The 23215-nt window shown below is 48.6% G+C and overlaps 10 protein-coding genes across 10 annotated transcripts; 6 read left to right on the forward strand and 4 right to left on the reverse strand.

The window, feature by feature from the left end:
• Nucleotides 1–101: 101 nt before the first annotated feature.
• BZA70DRAFT_256136 (Sec63 Brl domain-containing protein) lies at nucleotides 102–6921 on the reverse strand. Its single transcript, XM_064910798.1, has 6 exons — nucleotides 6231–6921; nucleotides 5624–6160; nucleotides 5059–5564; nucleotides 2895–4997; nucleotides 2305–2829; nucleotides 102–2244 (listed from the first exon to the last, which is right to left on the reverse strand). Exons 1-6 carry the CDS (start codon nucleotides 6789–6791, stop codon nucleotides 426–428), a joined length of 6051 nt encoding a protein of 2016 aa, XP_064769335.1. The 5' UTR covers nucleotides 6792–6921; the 3' UTR covers nucleotides 102–425.
• A 48-nt stretch (nucleotides 6922–6969) lies between these two features.
• On the forward strand, nucleotides 6970–8425 carry BZA70DRAFT_276256 (uncharacterized protein). The gene is made up of 3 exons (XM_064912272.1): nucleotides 6970–7151; nucleotides 7223–7378; nucleotides 7442–8425. Exons 1-3 carry the CDS (start codon nucleotides 7131–7133, stop codon nucleotides 8351–8353), a joined length of 1089 nt encoding a protein of 362 aa, XP_064769336.1. The 5' UTR covers nucleotides 6970–7130; the 3' UTR covers nucleotides 8354–8425.
• On the reverse strand, nucleotides 8426–9810 carry BZA70DRAFT_276258 (uncharacterized protein). Its single transcript, XM_064912273.1, has one exon. The coding sequence runs from the start codon at nucleotides 9729–9731 to the stop codon at nucleotides 8550–8552; it is 1182 nt and encodes a 393-aa protein (XP_064769337.1). The 5' UTR covers nucleotides 9732–9810; the 3' UTR covers nucleotides 8426–8549.
• Nucleotides 9811–9926: 116 nt separating this feature from the next.
• On the forward strand, nucleotides 9927–11127 carry BZA70DRAFT_256145 (Pre-mRNA-splicing factor of RES complex-domain-containing protein). Its single transcript, XM_064910799.1, has 2 exons — nucleotides 9927–10229; nucleotides 10299–11127. Exons 1-2 carry the CDS (start codon nucleotides 9992–9994, stop codon nucleotides 11045–11047), a joined length of 987 nt encoding a protein of 328 aa, XP_064769338.1. The 5' UTR covers nucleotides 9927–9991; the 3' UTR covers nucleotides 11048–11127.
• A 2824-nt stretch (nucleotides 11128–13951) lies between these two features.
• On the forward strand, nucleotides 13952–15110 carry BZA70DRAFT_276262 (uncharacterized protein). The gene is made up of 3 exons (XM_064912274.1): nucleotides 13952–14361; nucleotides 14435–14635; nucleotides 14702–15110. The coding sequence occupies exons 1-3, from the start codon at nucleotides 14119–14121 to the stop codon at nucleotides 14786–14788; spliced, it is 531 nt and encodes a 176-aa protein (XP_064769339.1). The 5' UTR covers nucleotides 13952–14118; the 3' UTR covers nucleotides 14789–15110.
• On the forward strand, nucleotides 15111–16350 carry BZA70DRAFT_276264 (mitochondrial ribosomal protein of the large subunit). The gene has a single exon (XM_064912275.1). It carries the CDS (start codon nucleotides 15244–15246, stop codon nucleotides 16240–16242), a length of 999 nt encoding a protein of 332 aa, XP_064769340.1. The 5' UTR covers nucleotides 15111–15243; the 3' UTR covers nucleotides 16243–16350.
• On the reverse strand, nucleotides 16351–18354 carry BZA70DRAFT_276265 (uncharacterized protein). Its single transcript, XM_064912276.1, has 4 exons — nucleotides 18122–18354; nucleotides 17647–18051; nucleotides 17347–17539; nucleotides 16351–17288 (listed from the first exon to the last, which is right to left on the reverse strand). The coding sequence occupies exons 1-4, from the start codon at nucleotides 18269–18271 to the stop codon at nucleotides 16693–16695; spliced, it is 1344 nt and encodes a 447-aa protein (XP_064769341.1). The 5' UTR covers nucleotides 18272–18354; the 3' UTR covers nucleotides 16351–16692.
• A 34-nt stretch (nucleotides 18355–18388) lies between these two features.
• On the reverse strand, nucleotides 18389–19424 carry BZA70DRAFT_276268 (peptidyl-tRNA hydrolase). The gene is made up of 3 exons (XM_064912277.1): nucleotides 19206–19424; nucleotides 18780–19135; nucleotides 18389–18718 (listed from the first exon to the last, which is right to left on the reverse strand). Exons 1-3 carry the CDS (start codon nucleotides 19236–19238, stop codon nucleotides 18487–18489), a joined length of 621 nt encoding a protein of 206 aa, XP_064769342.1. The 5' UTR covers nucleotides 19239–19424; the 3' UTR covers nucleotides 18389–18486.
• A 257-nt stretch (nucleotides 19425–19681) lies between these two features.
• BZA70DRAFT_131099 (uncharacterized protein) lies at nucleotides 19682–21554 on the forward strand. Its single transcript, XM_064909564.1, has 4 exons — nucleotides 19682–20028; nucleotides 20091–20234; nucleotides 20300–21018; nucleotides 21150–21554. Exons 1-4 carry the CDS (start codon nucleotides 19891–19893, stop codon nucleotides 21151–21153), a joined length of 1005 nt encoding a protein of 334 aa, XP_064769343.1. The 5' UTR covers nucleotides 19682–19890; the 3' UTR covers nucleotides 21154–21554.
• Nucleotides 21555–22611: 1057 nt separating this feature from the next.
• BZA70DRAFT_237121 (acyl-CoA N-acyltransferase) lies at nucleotides 22612–23142 on the forward strand (the record flags this gene model as incomplete). Its single annotated transcript, XM_064910403.1, has 2 exons — nucleotides 22612–22759; nucleotides 22820–23142. The coding sequence occupies 2 exons, from the start codon at nucleotides 22612–22614 to the stop codon at nucleotides 23140–23142; spliced, it is 471 nt and encodes a 156-aa protein (XP_064769344.1).
• Between the last annotated feature and the right edge of the window lie 73 nt (nucleotides 23143–23215).

Here is a 23215-nt window from a genome sequence, read left to right on the forward strand (position 1 = left end):
ACCTCGGCGCAGTAGGTCGGTGGACGAAGAAGGTGCAGGCAGACGGCAGAGAGAGAGAGAAGGATGGAAGGATGACTTCACTCGCGTCACTCACTGAATCTGCCCCGCCGCTGCCGCCTGCTTACAGTACCAGACCCTTCTTTAGCCGTGTCACTGCCCTCCTCCCCCGTGGCTTTAGATATTCAGTATTGTCTTGTTCTCTGTTTATAGTAGTCAGGACTAGTCGTGATGTTGAACAGTCCAACTAGCTGTATAGTATACTGTCCTTCATGCTGTTGTAGGACCACCCCAGCACTAGCAACGATACCACTGCCTGTCAAGTCACATACTTGAGCTGCTGCAGCCAGCATCCACTACGCGTAAACACCTCGCGCCAAACTACTCATAAACATTGTCATTCATAGCCGCAAACACGTTCCCTACATCTAAAAAGCCTCCTTCGCAATCTTCACAACAGACTCATCCTCCTCATCCGCCGCCAGCGCCACATCCCCCACCTTCGTCTCAAGCGTCATATACGTATCGCTCACACACACAATACTCACACTCCGGCCCCTCAGTTCCCGCGGGATACTCACCTCAGCCGTCATCGGCACCGTCCACTTCGCACCCGGCTTTGGCCGCAACCGCTTCATCACCAAGATCTCGTCGCGGGCCTCGTTCACCAGAAACAAAAACCAGCCTTCGAACTGCGGCTTGGGGAATTTAGGCGTGTAGCATTTGTACTCTGAGTTCAGAGGCTGCCGTTTGCGCGACACCTCGACGACTAGCAGCTTTGGCACTGAGCTCGAGAATTGCAGCGTCAGCATCGGGATCGAGTTCAAAACCCGGAGAAATTCTGCTCGCGAGCTCTTCGGCACGCTCAGCGCGTTTGCAAGATTATTCATAGCCTGCGGGCTCATGTTTCGCACCGCGTCAAAGCTGTTGATCTTGTAAGACGACGACAGCGGCGTCGGCTCAAGGCCCGGAAGCGCAGTCAGTGGGTTATCGTCATGCCAAGCAGCCTGCTTGATCGCCTGCATGACCTGGACGAACCTCATCGACGCCGACAGATATCCCAGCTCGGACGAGATATCGACACAGGCCTGCAAGACTCGAATGCTCTGGTCCAGCACCGAAACCATGTCCTGCATGTAATCCGTAATCGGCAGCTCGGCCCGACTGAGATGCGCCTGGATAAGCAAAAACGCCTTCACGTGCGGATCCCACATCACTTTCTCGAGCATCTCGCCCGGGAACCGCAGCTTCTTTGACAGCTCGATGTTCACCAGATCCTCATTATGACGCACCGGCAGCAGGTCGTACTCGCTCGCCTCGGAAAGGATCTGCAGACACTCCTCGAACGACGGGTTACGCTTGATCTTCTGGAGCACGTTCCGCACCGTCTTGTGCGAGATGTAGTAGTTACTTCCGATCTGCAAGAACGGCGTAGCAAGAACCGACCCGTCCGCCGCCAGCTTCACGCAACCAGACTTCTCCAGCTCCGCGATCGCCTTGTCAACAAGCCCGATCAAGTACTCGTTCAAATCCTCTTCCTCGGCTCCCTGCAGACCATAGTACGACGGATTCTTATGCACCCGTCGAAACAAGTACGTACACGTCAGGAAGTTAAGCGCGTCCTGTCTAGACTGAACCGCTCCGCTAGCAATCTCAGCTCCAAGATGATTATCAAGATCCTTGTGAAGCGACGACTCGACCGGGAAACCCGAGTGCAAGAATCGCTTGTAAAACGGCTTCTTGGACTCTTGCGTAAACACAATCGCCACACCGCTCGTATCGAACGCAGGACGACCGGCTCGGCCCATCATCTGCAGAATATCCGTCAAATCCATGTCCTTGTAAGCCTCGATCTTGCCGTCGAAAAACTGCGTCCCCTTGATGATAACGAGGTGAGCGGGCAAGTTCACTCCCCACGCCAAAGTACTCGTAGCCACCAGCACTTGAATTTTGTTATTCTCAAACAACTCCTGGACAAGTCTGCGGTCGCCATCAACTAAACCCGCATGATGCTGCCCGATTCCAAACTGCAGCGACAGTTTCAGAGAGTCGTCTTTGATTCGCGAAAGCACCATCGCTAGCTCATCCTCGTCCATCAGCAGGAATCGCTTCGGATTCTCTTCCATTCCGCAAAAGTTGATCAAGTCTCCGGCCGTCAGGCGCGTTTGTCGTCTTGACGCTACGAAAATCAGCGCTGGCTTGGTCGGTGAGTGGCTCTTTATAGCCATAAATGCTGGCTTGTTCATACTGCACCAAATCATATGTTAGCTTCATCGAAATAACGATAACTTGACTGTTAATACACACCTCTTCATGAGTGGGCAGAAGCCGGTGTTATCCTGGAATCCATCAATATACATCTCCAACGGTACAGGTCTGATCGACTGCGGAAAGTTAAACAGTCCCTCCTTGACACCCAACCACCCAGCCATATCACCAGCATTCGCTACAGCGGTCGACATTCCAAGCAACCTAACCGGCCGCTCGGTCTGCGCAGACATGTAGTTCATCCGACTGACAATCATCTCCAGAATAGGACCCCGCTCACTCGCCAGCAAATGGATCTCGTCCATAATCACGAGCGCCACCTCCTGCACAAACTTCCTGGTCTTCCAGTTTCGACTGATGCCGTCGAATTTCTCGGGAGTCGTGATGATGATGTCAGACTGTCTGATCACACGGGCATCCGGCGCCGTGTCTCCGGTGAGCTCCACAACTTTGCGCCCAGAGACTTCGAGTCTCCTTGACCAGTCATCCACACGCTCCCGAACCAACGCCTTCATCGGAGCGATGTAAACGACCTTCGATTTAGGGTACGTCTTGAATGCCCACCTACACAGGAACAGTTAGCCGATGTTCTCAAATTAATAGAAAACTGATAATGTAAAGCTACATACCACATAGCCAGTTCAGCTGCGACAGTCTTTCCAGATCCGGTAGGAGAACCGAGCAAGACGTTCGATGGAGTATTATACAAGCAATGGAAAATAGTCGTCTGCATCGGATTGAAATAGTTAAACTTCTGCTGATAAATCGCTTCCAACACCGGATCGTGCAGAGCAGTCACAGGTAGCGGACGTAGATTAAGAAGCTTGGTCTGGATGTTTTCGTTCTCGGGCCGAATCAGATGCTGAAACGAAACCGCCGAGACAGTTCCCGGACCAGCCCAAGTATTCGAGATTGACCGGACATAAATCTGCGATGGCAGAGGATCCTCGAGCGGAATAAAGAAGTCCATTTCATGTACCTCGTTGCGCTGTCTCTTTGAGAGAATGAACTTGGAGGTATGAAGAATCGTCGCTTCTTCAGAGTCCTCCACCCAGACCCAAAACGTCTCGGCCGCTCCATGGAGTTGATCGTTCCAGGTAAAACTCGGGATAATGCTCAAATGCACTCTCAGAATATTTCGCAAAATCGGGGAAACCTCGCACTCAATCGTCAGGAACGGATAGTTCCGCACATGTCGAGCTAACGTGCCTCCCAAACCCCGATTATGCACCAGCTCTCCAAGCTCCGCAGCCTCCATCTCTCGAAGCTCTTCGATCGGCAATCCCTTGTGCTCCAAGATATCAAGAATGTTCCGCGGAAGATTGAACTGTGCAAGCTCAGACTCAAACGGCCATAACCTCTTATCAATAGCCTTACATATCGAAAGCACGACAAGCGCCAACCTTCCCCACCGGCGATTAAGCGCAATCAGAAACAGGGCACGGCTGATTCTAGCAGAGTTTTGCGCAACATACGCCATATCAGAAACCAGTGAGAACGCATCAACATTGGCGCGCGACACATACGACTGCAGCAAGATATTGATCTTCCCATGCGAGGTATCAATAGTACCAGCCACCTGGCATGGCGCGTAGTTATTCTTCAGCTTTGTAAGTTCATCAGCCTCTTCGTCGCGAGACTTGAGCCCGTCAAACTCTCCACTGTAACTGAGCATTGCCAAAACATCAGCCTCGGACGCGGCAGGACGCATCATATTATTGAAGATCTCGATACTGTTGTGCAGGAGGTAGAAATCAGAAGCAATGCGGCCCACATCTTTGGGCGTTAAAGCACCCGTTCGCTCGTCAAATATAATCATCTGCACCCTGTGCAGTTCTCGGGCAGCTTTCACAACCAGCTCTCTTCGGCGACGTCCTAGGTTCGGGTCCTCCTCGATCTGGTTCCAATCAATTCCATACGTCATCGGATTCTTCCGCATACGGACATAGAGATATGTGTAACCGAGCCATTGGACACCCTCATCAACAGTAGTAACCGTTCCCAGAGCAATCTCGGCATTCAAGTTATCAACTAATCTCTCCTCAAATCGAGATTCAATCGGCTGCTGTTGCGTGACGGTTGCAATGTAGTGCGCGAGTTTGTCCCCAGTCGTGCACAGAAACGCAATACCAAACTTTTCAAACTGAGGACGACCTGCACGACCAAAGATCTGGATCACATCGGTGATTCCCAAATCGGTGAATCCTCCCTTCTTTGCGTCGTAGACCTGGGTGCCTTTGATAATGACTGCTGCTGCTGGCAAGTTGACACCCCACGCGAGAGTGGCAGTACAGCAGAGCACTTTGATCAGTCCGTCGGAAAATAGTCGTTCGGTCAAGTTTCTGTCAGTGCGCAGCATTCCGGCATGATGCACACCCAATCCATCCTTGAAGATTTCTCGAATATCTTTGTTTTTCGAGCGCATCATGTCGGCACTCGCACTGCGGTACTTTGGATGCATAGTCGCATCAAACAGGTCCATGTCTCCTTCAGACATAGCCATCTCTTTGAGCATCTTCACAGTCTTCATAGTATCCTTTCGCGAGTGAACAAAAACCATAATTTGATGTCCTTCTTGTAGCATCTCGACTACCTTCCTGTACGCAACCTTATCGAGGTTTTCTTGGGATTGCCTGCTTCCTGCTTTGCCCTTCACTCCCAGGAAATGCTGCTGGAGCGGTACCGGTCTAAACGATGCATCAAAGTAGAAAAGGCCCTCACGACGATCGACCCTATAACAAATTGTAAGCATACGTTAAAAATGAGCATGCGGAAAGAAAAGAGATATCTTACTTCAAAAAGTCGGCAACGTCCACGAAATTCGGTAAAGTCGCCGACAAACCAACAATTCGAATCATGCTCTGCGTGCTCTCAACTTGACGCAAAGTTCTGGCGACCAAACTCTCGATAACGGCACCACGATCATCATGCAGCATATGGACTTCGTCAATGATCAGTAGTTTAACCTTATCTACCAAGTCAGTGTCGCCGTTACTCTTTCGAGTAACAACGTCCCATTTCTCGGGAGTGGTGACAATGATTTGAGTCTTAGTAATCTCTGCTCGCGTCAGCTGCATATCGCCAGTGAGTTCCTTCACCGAAATGCCCAACCACTTCAAGCGCTTTCCCAGCTTTTCAACAATCTCGGCTGCAAGAGCTTTGAGTGGAGCTACATATACAACCTTGAAATCGTTCTTTTCAATCTTGTAAGCATCTGCATTGGGTTCTGCGAAGGGCGAAGGGGTGCAGTGCATCGATATCGCGTGCAGAATTGTTAGCATGGCGACATCAGTTTTACCCTATCAAAAAATCGTTAGACATGGAACGCAAAACAGCTGAAGTCAAATTGTGTACATACAGCACCAGTAGGTGCACAGATCAGCATATTGCTATTGGAGCCATACGCAACTGGATATACCAATGATTGCACCCGATTGAGCGATTTGTAACCCTTGAAAGTCTCTCGGCAAATGACATCTAGATCTTCAATATCGACTAGCTTCTCCCCAAACTTCACGGGGCGATGCTTGGGATAAGGAACTGTGATCTCATCATACAGGTCTTCAGTTGTCCGTGTCGTTCCAGCTGGTAAGCTATACTTATTTCCGAACGCCGATAAAGTATTTCCAGCGTCATGAGAACGATAGATGTGAGGGTACTGCTCAGCCTTAGAGTCCAAAATCGGTCCTGTCGGAGCAGCCTTGCGAGCTTTGAGCGCGGCATCGAGTCTCTTTTGGCGTTCTTCTTTGGTTAAAAGTTTCGCTTTCAGTCTTTCTTCGTAGCTGAGGTCCTGGTCATCGGAAGAGTTGTCACCACCTTTTCGTTTGATCTTCTTCAGGGATTTGTCTACCACACGAACTTGTGAGTAGTTGTGTTGAGTACTAGCGGGTGATGCCTAGTCATCGAAAGAAAGTTAGCTCATTTCTAGCTCATAAAGGACTACGAAGCTAGCACGATTGACATACCAGCCCGTCCACAATTTTCGATCGATTCGAGATCAATTCAGTCACAAAGTCCAAATCGTCGTATCCCAGTATATCAATCAATCTAGACTGCAAATCTAAATCTGAGCTTTTCGATGTCAGAATCGACTCCAGACTTCCCATGAGCTCTTCAATATCCATCGTATTGTTCTTGCTGGTAAGATAATCGAGGCATCGATTCATGAGCCATTCTCGTCCATGCGAGCCGCTCGCTCCGTCAGAGTCGGCATCGTCAGCTGAGGTCGCCGATGAGAAATTTCCTTCATCAAAGTCGTCGACATCGACAAAGTCTGTTTCATAATCCGACTCTGAAAGAAAGCCTTCGAGATCAGCTAGTTTCGTGTCGTCGACCGTAGCATTATCGTCCTCAATTTCCACCGCACTAGCAGCCGCATCAATGCTTCCATCACTCTTCACACTCTTGATCTCGTCAAGAGCTTCTTTCATGGCCTGGAATTGAGCGAGAAAAGAGCTCTGCAAAGCCTCGATAGACTGCGAGGGCTTCTCGCGCCTCTGTGTTGGTATCTCCGAAGGCGCAGCCATTTTGGGAGCACGAGAAATAGCAACAAGTAACCGCTATGTCCAGTTAATCAGTACGTGCTGCTGACTTGCTTTATATACTCAAATCAACAACAAAAAGTAGATGTCTGACAGAAGCACACCTGAGTCATATGCTGAATGCCTGAACTTTTGATAACTTGAGATTGTTTAAGGTTTGGTCAGCAGGAGTTACCCTCCTTCAATGATGACGTAACAATCTCCAATTTTTTTTCTGAAGAGTATCGATGAGCTTAAAGTGATTTCAAATTGAACACCATCCTCGTTCTTCTCCCTTTCAGTTTACCAGTCGACTGCTTCTAAAATATAACTAATATCGTCAAAATGCCTACAGAAATTGAAGAGGTAAGAAGCTATCAAAGCCTGTTGATTCTAGATACTCGAAATACTAACAAAAGTCATTTGCATCTCGATAGCTCGTCGAATTTCTACATTCGCCTCAGCCTATGATCCGCAATATCGCATTGCAAAATCTGGTTGGGTTCTCATCTGGCCCGCAAAATACTATATTTCTACAAGATAATTTACGGCCGATCAAGGATTTACAGATTATTGCTATGTCGAAGGATCCTGTACGTTGCCACTTACTACTGACGAACGTCTTCATGAGATTACTAATGCTTGAACATATATAGAGCATAGTCAAAGATGCCTTGACTATTCTAGCAAACATGAGCGAATACATCAAGATCAGAAAGATGCTGGCGGAGAACGAGATGTTTGTCACATACGTCGTCCAGTCAATAGTCAAACCAGACGAGCCTAACGCCGACCTCTTCTGTGTCCTGCTCGCCAACATAGCAAAGGACGATGCCATAGCAGGGATCTTCAAAATCAAAGCAACTCAAACCTCCGCCGACCTCAAATCACATATGGCTATCGACCAGCTGGTTGACTGCTTCGTCAAAGGTGCCGAGAAGAAGCTGAACAAGAAGGCGACGTTCGACTACCTTGCCTTTGTCTTTGCCGATATCTCGCGTTTGAACGAGGGCCGGAAGTATTTCTCAACAGCTCAGTCTTACGACGACGTTGTTCCTCTTTCAAAGCTTCTTGTTTTCACTGAGTACGACAACGACGTCCGTCGCGCCGGTGTGGCGTCAACTATCAAAAACACACTCTTCGAGCTCTCAGAACACATCAACCTTCTTGATCAGGAATCAGTCAATATTCTTCCGTATCTGCTCTTGCCTCTTGCGGGTCCTGAGGATCTACCAGAGGACGAGTTGGACGAACTACCGGAGGAGCTCCAGCTACTGCCTCCGGACAAAACGCGAGAGAAAGATCACGAAATCATCTGCGTGCATGTCGAGTCGCTGGTCTTACTGGGCGCCACCCAATACGGAAGAGATTTCATGAGAAGCACTGGTGTATATCCTATTGTCCGTGAGCTTCATCTGGCAGTTGAGGACGAGAACGTGCGCGAGATTTGCGAGCGGTTCGTGCAGCTTATCATGGCTGACGAGCCTAACAGAAAATCGGATGAGCAGAGATTACAGATTACGGAGGGCGAGGAGGAGGAATCCGCACCGTTGGAGGTCATTCTGTAAATAAAAGCTGGAGGCCGTGTTTATATTTTGAATGCTACTAGATTTTTGATTCGAAACGATAGTGTTGGGGGTTGTAATATTAGATTGCTTGTATCTTTTCTCTTAATAAATGTAATGTGATCATTCACCCGCGATATATACCATCTAAGCCCATAAATTCAGCTGTCAGTTTCCCACTTGTAGCTCGTATAATCACCTAGAAGACCGCCTTGCTTGCAAATGGATCTTCTTCCTGCTCGTCGTCATCCGATTCATACATTGCGTTCTTCTCCAAAGCTCTCAGTGACTGTTTCAGCCTTTTTCCGTCTCTTCCAATTTTTCTATCTTCGTCATCTGCAAACAAGTCGTCTCCCTGATCATCGTCTTCATTTTTGGCACGCATCTGTCGCTTGACTCGCTGCTCAACCTCTTTGCTTTCGTCTTCAGGGCCTTCCATAATCGGAGCTTCTTCATCATCGGCAAACTCCTCATCAAAGTCAAGCTCGTCTCCATCGTCGCCGCTCTCGCGCTTTCGAGCCATCCGCTTTTCGCCATCGACGGTCTTCATTTTCTTCTTAGGCATTGCGACCTCCTCAGAGTCACCATCGGGGTTCATGTGTTTCATCAGCCAACGAGGAGGCTGATTCTTTTTGGCCATCATCGCCTCTGCCTCCTCTACCGATAACGTGGCATATTTGTTTCTTGGAGTGAACTTGTACCACTTTTCGGCCGGAACCATCTTGAATCCATCCTCATCAAAGACAAATAAGACATAACAGTCAGATTGGGCAGCTTCGTAATTTCCCACCCATGTATTCTTCCCATCAAAGTCCTCAATCAGCCACGGATAAAATTCCTCGTATCGCAGTCGTCGTTCTTCCTCGTGGTTTGTATATACTTGTCGCGTCTTCTTTTGAAACAAAGCCTTTCGATTTCGGCGGCCATTTCCATCAGGCGCAATGCTCAACTCGGGATCGGGAGCAACCGTGCCTTTCTCAGCGGCCGGTTGCTTCTCTGTCATCTTTACATCCTCCATCGCATCACCGGCGCCTTCCTCGGTTTTTGTTCCCGCTGCTTCGGCGATCATTGGATTCTGCTGTTGTTGGTATCTCAATTGGCGAGGATCTTTGCGATGCATCGTGACAGGCTGTTGGAATGAAGTCGGATCAACTTCCTGTCGACTGTAAAACTTCATAACATGGAACCTCTTCTCAGCCTTCTCCGCTTGTGAAAACGCCCGCAGTCTATATTCAGTCTGTGGGATCGCATCATTGCTACCCGTGGACAACGGGCCCGGCGACCCAGCTGAACTTCCTTCGGACTTGACTGATGCAGGCAACTGATTTGCCGAACGGCCACCTGCGCCAACTTTGGATGGCTGGCGAAATACTCCAGACATGTTTTTCGATTATCTTTCTCGAATACAAGCACGAGTGGCAGCGTCACAGTGTAGCGGCGCTGTGGTGAATAGAAGGCGATGACGAATGTGATGGTGGATTAGCATAAATGCTTAAGCATAGCTATATATATGCTTATTGCCTGCCCGCACAGGGTTATCTAACCACCGTATCGAAACTCTACTTGATGACGGACTCGAAGGTAAATATCGCCGCTCGCTTTCTTCAGTATTCAGATCTGTAACATCTGCTGTCCTCAGCCATGTCCAGACTCGACTATTTGGCCTCAAAATACTTAACGGCGGACTCGGGATCAAATAGTGCCGCTCCGAAGAAGCGAAAACGGAAAGAGAAATCAAGCTCGTCGAAGAAAAAGGTGGTCACTCAAGAGGGCTTGATCCTGCAAGATGACGACGCTGAGATGCAATGGGGAGCTACGAAGCCAGTGGAAGAGGACGAGATGGCTGATTTGATAGAAGGAGGTGAAGATGCACCTGTTGGTACGTATTGGTTTTGCTTAGTGGCGCTTTGGCACGGATTATTGTGACTTTCTAACATTTTATCCATAGTGGAAGAGATCAATCTGCAGCCTCGAAAAGCCGCTGCTGGCTGGAAAAAAGTAGGAAATATAAAGACTGAAAAGACCGAAGATGAAGATGCGCCTGTATCCATCAAGGAAGAGGAACCGGCAGCAGATGAACAGCCATCACGAAAGCGAATCGGCGGTTTGAAGTCGGCGGCAGAAGTGAAAGCGGATCTTGACGCTAAGCTTGCTAAGGAGATAGCAAACATGGAAGCCTCGGGGACATCAGGAAAAGGTGCAGAAGCTGTGTACCGTGATGCGTCTGGTCGGCGGATTGATATTAAGGCCTACAAGGCCAAGATGGAGAAGCAGCAACTTGAGGAAGAGAGGAAGAAGAAAGAGGCGGAGGAACGCCAGATCGAGCTTAACAAGGGATTAGTACAAGAGTTAGAGAAGACGGCTGCGTCACAGCGAGAAAATGAGGCTTCTAGTGCGCGACTGACGGCCTATGCGGACGACAAAGAGCTGAACGACGAACTAAAACAACAGGAGCTATGGCATGATCCAGCGGCCAAGTTCTTGTCGAAACAGAAGGAGGAAAAGCGGAGTGCTACAGGCTTGAAGATCTACAAAGGTCCGTATCCTCCGAATCGGTACAATATACCACCGGGGTATCGGTGGGACGGAGTTGATAGATCAAACGGGTTCGAGGCGAGATTGCTTGAGAAGCGGGCAAGGGAGAAGGAGAAGAAGGTCGAGGAGGACGTCTATGCGTCTGATGTAAGTGAGGACTAGTAGACAGCATAAGTGTAATTTTATCATATTCCTACAGTATGATCTCTTGCGCAGACTCTCGATATTCTACAAATTATCTATCGTTACTGTGCCAATTGTAGCCATATTTCCCTGACATGTCTACTGCCATCCTGACAAGTCATCGCCCAGCCTCCCAGTATATGTTTCCACAATTCAGTACGACGATATTATATTTGTAAGTGAGCTCGAAACTGCTTAATCAAGATGTTGGAATGGAGGGCGTCTATGCTCGACCATAACAACCCGATGCGTGTAGGGAGATGAGTTCAGGTGTAGGGTAATAGAGCCGTTACGCCATGAACTTGGACGATCTTGAACAAGCCACACATTTCTAGACCCACCTCATGATATTTCTTCGGGAAACTGCTGTTGAAGCGTTCAGAGCTCTTATGGGTGAAGAATCAGATTCTGTCACTTGGGATACCAACATGTGTGCCCTCAAAGAATGCTGTTGCTGCAGGTATTCTCAATTGTTCAGGAATGCGTCAAACGTATTCTGTCATGAATGCCAGTTGTCGCTCTTGCTTTCACCGTGTATTCCTGATTCAATCTGACGCGATCCGGTTGCGAAATTGTTTGATGAGTAGGGAGATTTGGTTGCAAGACGGGCGATGGCGATAATTGTGATGCGAGGCGCTTGCACTAGCCAGTTTCTTTCTTGTGACTGTAGTATTTTTCTGTATTCTGTTGAATAACTTCTGTCTTTCTTGTCTTCTTTTGATCCTTTAAGCTGATAGTTGTGGCTAGCTACAGCGAGTAGTCTTTGTGAGCTTTGACGTTGCATTCAGCAGTTATCGAGCCAGAATCGATCAAAAAATGTGGTTTCAGTCTATGTAGTAAATCTGTTTAGTATTCTGAGACTTTCTGAGATGAGCAAAGCAGAAACACATTGCAGTATCGATCTGAAATTGATTTCGGGTACTGCTTAACTGCTGACTGACACGTATCTGCGCTGAATTCGGTCAGTAAAGTCGCTGGTGCAAGTTCGTATGAAGCATGCAGCATACATCAATCCTGAGCTCTGTAGTGATGAATAACTCATATTCTGTGACAACGATATAAGTACGTCTCGAGAGATACGAGAGCAATAGACGATAATCAGTGAGAGAACAGTTTGTCTACTGTCACACCCGAGTACAACGTCGTACCACGCACGCCACCACAACAGAGGACTGGCAGCTCCACATCAGCAACTCGCGCCTAGCCATCTTTAATGATGTCGTCGTGGACGGGGATCAACTCAGGTGGCCTGTATCTCTCTGATCTCTGAGATACTATTGTATACATGCAATGCTGCGACCCAGACAGATCCCGTTCTTTACTGCTGCACGCGCGAGCGCGACCACGAGAGCCAACCGGTGACGCTAGGGCGATAATGTCTACATGATTCGATTCAAAGAACCTCCCTGGAGTAACTGCTATTTGAAAATGACACGGATTTGATTGTGTGGTACTGAATTACGGCTTGCACACGGGAAGATCGCTGGAGGATCAAAACGGGCCGAACGGACGTCTGTTGCTGGTTTAGCCTTCCAACACGCGAATACAGCAACGATCCTACGAAAATGGGTGGATATGAAAGCTATGATCCTACGCTATACGATATTATTCAAAGGAATTTGATTACTGGAAACTGCACGCCACTACACGTCGAAACGCTCGATCGCTCCGGAAACAATAGCGGGCTAAGTTTGATTTTCTGTCGGTTTTGTTCGCGCCGCGTCGGCGACTTGTCCCGATTTGGCAATTCTGCATCAATTAGATGCATTTTCAGGCTGATTTGGAACTGCTCACGCGACCATCTCCCGCGGCTCAGCCAGGAATATAAATAGGGGCCTTCCCCCCCTCTCTCTCCATCTCTCTTTCCTTTCTCTTCATACTTCAAGAGCCTCCAGGAGTCTCAGAACACCTGACTTCTCTCTGAACACAAAGACAATCAACTGGCACATGATCTCTGGCACATGACTTCGATTATACACATACATTCACGTGATGGAGTAGTGAAATGATCTCATGCCTCGATGTGACGCTCAAGTCATGGTACCTTCCTCCATCCACATCTACTCTGGCTCCATGGTCACCAAGTTCTCTCATCGTGCGGCAGTCTCTCTCTATGGTCAGTGCCTATGCTAGATGGTTTATGATGTCTATATGCTTGGCCTTTACTGACGCATGCTACCAGCCATACACACCGCTGGTCCTAGTCTTTTACAATCCGTCATAAGTATCGACACTTCAGAATACATCTCATGCGATACGTTTCAGACCGGTGATGTTTTGTGAGGACAAGCCAATGGAAGATGAGTCATACTCTACATCATCCGCAAACTTTCTTTATTTTTTTTCTATTATTCTGTTATTCTGTGATTCTGTCAACAATATTCAGCAACATGGCGACCAGCTCAGCATGCTGGGGTAGGAGATTAATTTGGTTCAGCAACTCAGCACTCGATCGACACGGCGACCAGCTCAGCCTGCTGGGGATGGAGAGAATAATAAGGGTCAGCAACTCGATTTCGACATGGCGACCAGCTCAGCTTGCTGGGGTAGGAAAGATACACTCGACACGGCGACCAGCTCAGCTTGCTGGGGAAGGATGAAAGATGCGGGGGGTCAAGAGGGGTGAGGTTGGAGAGATGGGGATAGAGAAGAGTGGTGACATTAAAGGTGGATGGAGGGGAAGATGTGTTGATAGAAGGAAGGTGGATGCAGGGGGAGATATGTTTGATAGAAGGGGAAGGTGGTTTCCATTGTATATACAACGATGTCTACTATTCCGTTGTATATATGATGATGGCCAGGGGGGGTTGACATTTGATAATACGATAGAGGTGGTGTTTAAGATAATAATGTATGATTTTATTCTTCTACTTGTGCAAAACGTAAGCGTAATCCCTTATTGCAACTGGATACTTGAAAGATTTGGTTGTTGATGGAGTAGCAAGTCCACGAAAAGCCGCACGAGTGTTCAGTCCCTTTGATCATCAAGAGTCAGACTGAGCTCTCTTACAATTCCTCATCGTTCATTCGCAATCACTTATCTACACAAGATGAAGCTCTCATCTGCTCTTGGTCTTTTGCTCTCTGTTGGTGCAGCATTGGCATTGGAGGTCGACGATTTTCTGGAATCGTACACTGTCGCGGTTACCTCGCCTGGCTCGTCATATTCTTCCTCAATCGAATTCGCCTTCAACACCTACACAAAGAGCGCCAGTCTCTTGTCCAAGGAAATCACACCGAGTGAGACGAGTGAGGAGGGATTTTACGTTCTGAATGGACAATCACTGACTGATGTTTGTGGATCCCTGGTACTTCTTCCGGACGCTAGCAAGTATAAATTGACTGACTCTGTGATCTTGAATATAGGAGCTTCCTCTGGCGCCCGGTAGCAGTAAGGGCATTTACTCTATCCATCTTTCAAGTTCCGGTCGTCCATGGCACATTGATTACGGACGGAGACATCCTTCGTTTCCGTCGACTCCGGAAGTGAATGTAGTCAGTCCTGCCAAAGGACCGGTTGCTACGCTGAAGGCGCCAGTTATACAGGGAGACAAGGTCGTCGAAGAGGTATAGTAGTCGCTGATTTTCAATGCTGGAAGCATGTAAACTATGGATATTAACAGCTTCGTACAGGATAACCGCTCGTTTATACAGAAATACTGGATGTTTATCGTCCCTATGCTTCTCGTATTTATGCTCGGCGGAGGCGGTGGTCAATAGTCATGACATGTTCAATCTTGCGTTGTATTCAGTTCTTTCATGTTAGATTTAGAGATGAAGTTCAATGCCATACTATTACACGATTATTGTCAGATGTGCTGGAATCAGTGTCTAGACGGTCTTCCCGCTGTCTACATCGGTCGTAAGCAGTGATGGAATTTCAACCCATGAGCATGCGCTTTGTGAGTCGCCACTTTATAAATCTCTGTTTTCTCAGAGCTGGTAAAACAATGCATCGCCTTACAAAATGAATGCAGCAACAAACAGATACGTGAGTAGACTAAGTAGATGATAGCCCGTCTGATAGCATCTCCAAGCGGTCGGTCGAGGAAGTAAACTTTGTTTCTGCGGCGCCGAGTCGGGATTTTGGCACCACGAAAAAATTCATCGACCAGAGCCAGCTCCACCACCGCTTCTCCATCTTCGCGCTCACCTGCAGATCCCAGCACCCAGTCATGGCTTTTGTTCGGCCTACCATCGGGCTGACGGCGTTGCAGCAGACGTCTGCAGCGGCAGTGCGGTCATTGCACTCCTCTGCTCCGCTGCTCAGGGCTCCCGTCTCCATCGTCGACCCCGTCCACCACCGCATCCGCTACAAGAAGACCATCCTTCATCCAAAGTACCAGAAGATGCTCACCACCCCGAAATGGGATCCTCGCTCTCATCTTTTTAAGCCGTGCGACCTACACCCGCGTCGCCTGCTAAAGCACTGGGAAAACACCCTTGCGCCTGACCTCATGCTCGCAAACTACGTCCACAACGAGGTCCGAATCCGCGGCCGCAAGCACCAGGAGTGGGATGGCTCCTCGCCATACCATGTCAATCGTCCGAAACGAGCTCCGGCCGGAAACGCAGAGGCTACGCCAGATATCCTTCCCCGGACGTTTGAGAACGTGCCCAACCTGACCGCCATATGGGTGAACACATTCAACCACGGCGCCGTCGTCGACCACCAGGAGCGCAATATTCCGGCGATGGTCATGCTGCAGCAAATCACCGGAAAGAAGCCCAAGCCTGCATACTCCGGAGCCTCGGTTCTGCAGTGGAAGCTGCGGAAAGGCCGACAGGTCGGTGCCGTCGTCAAGCTCACTGGTGCCGATATGGACCAGTTCATGAGCACGCTGGTCGAGATCGTCTTGCCGCGAGTCAAGAACTTTGCGGGAATCGCAAATAGCTCTGGCGACAAGTTTGGAAACATCTCGTTCGGTCTCACGCCCGAGAGCTTGTATCTGTTCCCCGAGCTCGAGGGAAACCCGGATCTGTGGACCGATGTCGTCGGTGTCAACATCACTTTTGTCACATCAGCACAGACAGACCCCGAGGCCCGCCTGATGCTCTCTTCGTTCGGAATCCCCTTCTACGGCCGCGAGAGATTCCACAACGTGCCCAGTCTCACTGGCGCCAAGCAGACGAGAAAGAAGGGTATTGTTTACTACGAAAACAGTCAGGAGTAGACAACCTGCTCTTTATCGACTCACGGGAGGTTTTCGTTAAATTCAATGTATATATTGTTGCGCGGCGAAATAGTTTTGGTTTTGGAATTTTTACAGTTAATGAGAAGAAGTCAACTATATTTACTACGTATTTCTAGTAATGATGAGAACCTAAACAACTTGAAAACGAATCCCAAACCGTGCCTTAATAAAGAATGAAGAAAAAAACACAAATAAAAAATCTTTTTTACAAATGAAGTGATTCTCAAAAGCACATGATAACTCGACAGAGAGATAAAAGCTTAGCAAGGATAACTTCTTCGAGACTCACACCTTTGGAAAGACCAATAGTGAGCAATGACTTTTACGTCATTTGAGCTGCATCACTACAGGCAGATCTAACACCAACTTCTCACCCACCCACGGCTCAGACTATTATAAAGAAAGGAAAAGAAATAATTCAGAGAGTGCTTATGCCCTAAGGCTGGCATAGCCACCATTTCCAAGTTCAAACTCCTCCGCCTCTCTCACCTGCTGACGTTCCAGCTCAATATCGGAGGCCGACGAGTCGTCCGGAGCCACCTCGTACTTAATGCTTTCGAACGTTTCGTTTCCTGAAAGCTTTTGCCACAGCCAGATCAAGCTGAGGAAGTAGAGGAAGACAAGGAAGGCGACCGAGTAAATGACTAGCGTGTAGCTCGCATGGTCGATGCCGTTCTCGGCAATCAACGTAAGCTGCTCCTCGTTGGCAAACATAAAGAGGAAGCCTGAGCATACGAGAAGAAAAGGAGTAAGGTATTGGAAGGATCTGATGTTGCCATCAGCTGGAGCGTCCTTCAGGACGAACGAAATCTCGATAATCCTCGCAGCTCCGGCGCCCATAAGCGCGTATCCAAACATAGCATGGATCTTGGTAGACAGCTCGAGGTGCTGAGCATGGACTGACATAGCCCATCCGGTGAGGAAGATGACGATAGCGGGGATGTGATTCCGGGTTGGCTGACCGTTTCTCCGGGAGAGGAACAGACCAAGGAGACCCGCGCACCACCAGACGATTCCCATGCTCGCTATAAACGCGTCAGTACACGATAATTACAAAGACCTCAACAAATCAGTCTGGCTTACTGTGCTGGAAATCACCGTGACTCCAATGCTGACCCCAGCGGTGCTCGGTGAACGTGTTGACGATGCCCCAGGCAGTGATGACGGAGCTGTCGTAAAACTCCTGACTGCGGCCCCGGCGAGCAATCCACGCCTGTCCGACCATCATCATGATAGCCAGCATACATCCGTATCCAATAAACGCACTTCCCATAATCTAAAACATAGTCAGCAGCTGTCTTTTCTATTTGAGAGGTCTCTAGCACCTGCGCCGCAAACGCGCTATCGGTAGAGTAGAGCAAGGAGGAAATCTCGAGAACTTACACCATGGGCAAGGCACTGTCCCAAATGGCTATCATGGCAGAAACCAAGAGCAGTGATACCACCGAAACCCATTTGGACCCACGCCAAAATCGGCATCAGCTTTCCCATAACATTGTGGACGAACGCGACTACCGGCCGAATCTTTCCCAAAATTCCTCGCTCGATGTGCAGCTTGCAAAACACACCCAGACCAACCTGGGTGAACATAAACCACATCAACATCGAGGCAAAGACGGAGTGAATGTTGTGGCTGGGGAATTCGCGGCCCTTGTGGTGATGACCGAGGAAGTAGGCGACGATGGCGATTACTGCGCCCGTCACCTGGAGAGGGACGTGGAAGCGGTTTTTGGTCATGCCGAGGATCATGCCGATAGGGAAGATGAAGCCAAAAGCAATCATCATGAGCTATATGACCGTATAATCGTCAGCTGAGGTCGCTCTCGGCGCGTTCTGCCTGCATGAGTCCGGTACATACCACGATGTGTGTCCAGAGGATGGAGTCCATGGGCTCGACGGAGATGTACTCGCCCTCGGGGATTTCATCGCTGTCGTGCTCGTGGGCACTAACAACAGTCGAAGACAGTGCCAGAGACAGCAGACACAGGAGTTTCCTTGAGACTGTCATTATTAGAGATATATGATAACGAAATATTCTGGAGATAGTCGAGCGCAGGCTGAGTGGGATTAATAATACGACTGAGTCGGGTGACGTTTACAAGGGTTTGGTACAGTGGCCAAATAACCGGATCCCGCGGTGCCGGAGAGCACAGAGTCTTAAATATGCACCGCTCTACATTTATTCATTCTATGTACATGATATTCATACAAACACCCAGATATTTACTTCTTCACCGTACCTTCCAGCTTGTTTTCTTCTATTGCCTGGAGTAATTCCCAGATCTTGGGATACGCTTCTTCTTTCAAAGTATCGAGATCACGCGGGGGAATATTGCCGAGAACATAATAGGCGACATCGTCCGAGGCTCGTGAATCAGGCCTACCGATGCCTATTCGGATGTTGTAAAAAGGGCCATCGAAATAGTCTCTAACGCTTTTGATTCCGTTGTGGCCACTAATGAGGTTAGAGTTAGTAAGAGTGTCTTAATACGTCTCTCATGTGAGGTAGGACTTACTGATGCTTGCGATCACTTCTTGCCTGGACACTGCCGACTTCCATTTCCAAGTCGTCATGGAGCAACACCAGCTTTGTGTCCTTTCCTAACGCTGAACTCGCCCATTTCCATGCCCGCAGTACGTGTGCTCCGCTCGCGTTCATGAGCGTCCCATTTTTGAACAGCGCAATCGGATTCGTAGCATCTCGATTCAGCAGCGATTTACCTCTATAAAGCTCTCCGTTCAAGCCAGGGACGGACAAAGGCTTGTTCCCCAAAGTCCTCTGGTGGTCAGATATTAACTGGTTGAGCATGATATGGCCCACTGAATGGCGGGTCCTCGCATACCTGGCCCCGGGGTTGCCTAACGAACAGACCTGCAAGAAAGAAAGCGTGAGCTCGTCGTTCATACCGCGCCCGTCTGCCAGCACCAATACTGATACTCACCAACAGCCTACTGCTTGGTATCTGAGCCGACATCTTTCCTGCCGTAGTCGTGGTCGTGTGCAAACAAAGCAGTCTGCTCAACTACTGAACGCGGCCTCGACAGAAGATAAATCGCGTCGACGACTTTTGCCGGTCTGAAATCTACGCGCGCGCTGCACATTTGAGCACGTGATCTTTCCGGATTCTTGCTCTCCTCCCGCCCTGCTTCTCACCGCAATCACTTCGCCGACCACCTCTTCCCTCCCCTTTCGCTCTTCTTTCCCGCATCGGGCCCAGCACTTCTGTCGTTGCTTTGCTGGATAGCGGCTGATTTTCTTGCTGCTGCTTGGGCCGGACTTTGCTGTTTTATTTTCTTTGGCTTTGTGGTTCTGGTTGCCGCGCAATTGCCATCTGAAAGTCGCGCGTATTTTGATCGCAGGGACAACGTATGTGTCTACGTCTTGTTTGGTCGCAGAATATCAATTAACGGTCCTGTATATTTAGGAGAGTGGATTTGCTTGTATTTTGCAAATAGCACAGCCCATTGTTTTGCGGCCTTGAAGGCGATTATCCACCACAGTCTGCCAGTTGGAGAACTTTTTCTTCCCTTGTCCTATGACTGCTGCCCAGCCCATTTGTTCATTTGACAATAATACACTGCTCGTCAAACATAGTGGGACCTGTTGCTGTTAATCAAGAGAGTCCCATGGATGACCGAAAACGCGTGTTGCCGGTCAAGTCTGAGGTGGACGCTCCTCCATCGAAGCGTCAAGCCACAGACACAAATATTTCGCCTGCAAGCAGCAATGGACACAGTTTGCCGTTGACCCAGGAAGATGTCGTGGTAAGTCTGAGATTGTGGATGATTGCTGAAAGACGTTTCTCAGATACTAACACGCGTCTCAGAATTTTCAAAAAGAGGCCATATTCAGGCAAATGCAGGTGTACAGACGCGAGCGCGATCAGCTTCAGAACAGGATAAACGAAGTCGAGCAGCGCTCTGCTTATCATGATGATCATATCCGACTGCTCGAAGGCTGGTGGGATCAGGTATGTACTTCAAATTATTCCAGTAGTATGTTTCAGATAATTTATATCCTAACTCATTACTGCAGCTATTGAATGAAATAAATATCCTCTTTGCCAAACCGGTCAATGACTCGTCTGACAACATTGTCCCCAAGTCTCTGCTGCTGTCAAATCACGAAGAATACTCGCAACATCTGACGAGTAAGCGGAATCTCATTCTACAGACTCTGACGCCCATTTTCGCAAGCATGCAGCCTGCCACACCAGAAGCCATGGATGTCAAGAATCTACAGTCACAGTTGAGCGATTTTGCTGCGCAGATATCTGTGGTTAAGATCGAAAACGAGCGATTGAAGGATGAGCGGGAGGACTTGGAGCAACGGTTAACGGCTGCGACTTTTAAATTCATGTCTGCAGAGAAGAAGATGGATAGACTAAAGAGTTCCACACTAGCAAAGATCGAGCGTACTACAGCACCAGTCCAGGTCAAGAAAGAGGAACCAGTCGAGGAGAAAGCCGAGGCCGAAAAGAAGCCATCGGCAGAAATAGATGAGGAGATGATAAAGAAGATCAAGCAGGAATCGGACGCCATTATACAGAAACAGTCTGAGGAGATGAAAGCCTTACATGCCAAGGTGTTGAGCTTACAGGACGAACTGGCAAAACTCGACTTGAAATTCTCAAAATTGACAGAGGCTGATGTTTCTAACTGCGAGCCCTACAAAAATCTCAAGCTGCGGTACATCGACCTCTCTTCTAGAGCGAATCATCTTGAATCTCTGAACGAAATAATCAAGCAGGAAAACGAGAAACTCTCGAGCGAACGGACAGAGTATCGCGAGCTGGTTACGGCTGAGTACAAAGCGACTGCTGATGATTTGGAAGGACAGATGAGGAAGCTTGAGAATGATCTGACTCGAATCCGTGCCGCTCGAGATGATCTTGTGACGGAGCTTTCGATTCGCAAGGCCAAGGAAGAGAGTCGGATTTCTACAATCAACGAAATCAACGAACTTTCAGAGACTCGAGCGTCTCGGATCAAGGTTCTCGAGATGGAAGTTGAAAGTCTAAAGTCGCAGATGGAATCGAACGGCGTGGCCGCGTCTTCATCTGCCTCGGCTGAGGACTCACCAGAGAAGTTACTCGCTCGGATTGAGAAGCTCGAGAAGCAGAACCAGTTTCTGTCTGCCGAGCTACCAGAAATGGAGGCGGCGTTCAATAAGGCCCATTCGCTCAGCATAAAGAAGGTGACTGATTTAGTGGAGCGGGAGGAGAAGATTGCGCGATTGGCAGCGGAGAAGACAAAGGCTGATCAAAAGTACTTTGCGGCGATGAGATCGAAGGAAGCGGTCGTTGTCGAAAACAAGACTTTGAAGGCGCAGTCTATGAAGAGCAGCGAGATCATCCAGCAGTTGCGCGACGCGGAAAAGTCGGTTTCTCAGAAAGTGATTGTTTTGGAAAAACAGCTTGCCGAGTTGGAGAATATGCGCCATACATATCAGAAGCAGCTACAAGAAACGCAAAGGAAGGTCAACGAGCAGAACCTGACGCTGGAGGGCTACAAGGGGCAACTCGACAAGCTCTATAGCGAGCTTCAAGCACGGTCTGCGGCTGCTTTGAGCGAAGGCGAAGCAAGGCGGTCTGCAGAGGTGCAGTTCGAACGTGCAAAGGCTGAGGCCGATCGTCTGAAAGAAGAGAAGAGCAGATCTGCATCAGGCTCTCGAGTCAACGGAGATGACTCTCAGATCGAGGCGCTGCGGACGATTGCAATCTGTTCGGTGTGCTCCAAGAACTGGAAGGATACGGTGATCAAAGTCTGCGGACATTGCTTCTGTATGGACTGCGCAAAGGACAGATTGAACGCCCGGTTACGGAAATGCCCTCTATGCAACAAACAGTACTCACATAACGACCTCATCCCAATTCACTTGTAACTGGTTTCTTTATGTCTCTCTTTCGTCTCATGTATTGTTATTTCCTGAAAGTCTTTCTTTTTCTTGTCAATGGTAGTTGTATATGGTTCCCTCGCCTTCTTATCGAAACAGGGTTTATGCAAACTATCTTCATGTATATTATCTACTTTATCGCTTTTTTATTTCCTTGAGATGTTATTACACCTGTAAAATATTGTATATCTGATATCTTTTAATGCAACAAGTTAACTATTACCTTTATTGAATGCCTCGTAGAATCGTAGTGTGAACAGTGGATTAGGGTTTGAATCAATACGCGACCGGTTCTCACGCGCTTCGAGTGAAATTTCGAATTTGATCCGCGTGTGAATCTTTCTTCGAAACCCCGTCATCATTCGCAGCAGAAGACAGCAGAATAACACTGCTAACGGAATACTAAGAATACCGGAGGAGATTGTTTGGATAGAATATTGAAACAAGTCGCGATGCCGAGCAATTACCGAATCTCGCTGGACGATCTGACGCCGAACAACCTTGGAGTTTTGCAGCGGATTAACAGCGTCGTGCTTCCCACATCCTACTCGGACAAATGGTACAAGGAGAGTCTGACTGTTGGTGAATTAGCAAAGCTTGGTATGTGTACTCTGGTATGTGATAAGAAAGAAGGATTGTGCTGACGAAGTGATTTTGCAGCGTTCTTCAATGAGGTCCCGGTCGGTGCGATCCGCTGCGCGCTCGAGACCTCGAAAGAGAGCAGTAAGATCTACATCATGACGCTTGCGGTGCTGGCTGCCTACCGCCGCTACGGGATTGGCAGGAAGCTGGTCGAGCATATACTGGAGTACGCAAAGAGCTCGCAGGTGAAAGAGGTCTACTGCCATGTGTGGGTCGAGAATGAGGAGGCAATGGCGTGGTATGCGCATCAAGGGTTCGAGAGGGGAGAGTTTTTGAAGGGGTATTATCGGAAGATGGAGCCGGCGGGAGATGCGTATATATTCCGAAAAGTTATAGAGTAAGTATATATGTATGATAAATATAAAATATTCTGATCCAGCAGATGAAATGGTTATCAAGTTAGTGGAGTCTTTT

Source organism: Myxozyma melibiosi (genome assembly GCF_037950935.1).
Source record: "Myxozyma melibiosi strain Phaff 52-87 chromosome Unknown BZA70scaffold_3, whole genome shotgun sequence".
In the NCBI taxonomy this organism is placed as follows: Eukaryota; Fungi; Ascomycota; class Lipomycetes; order Lipomycetales; family Lipomycetaceae; genus Myxozyma; species Myxozyma melibiosi.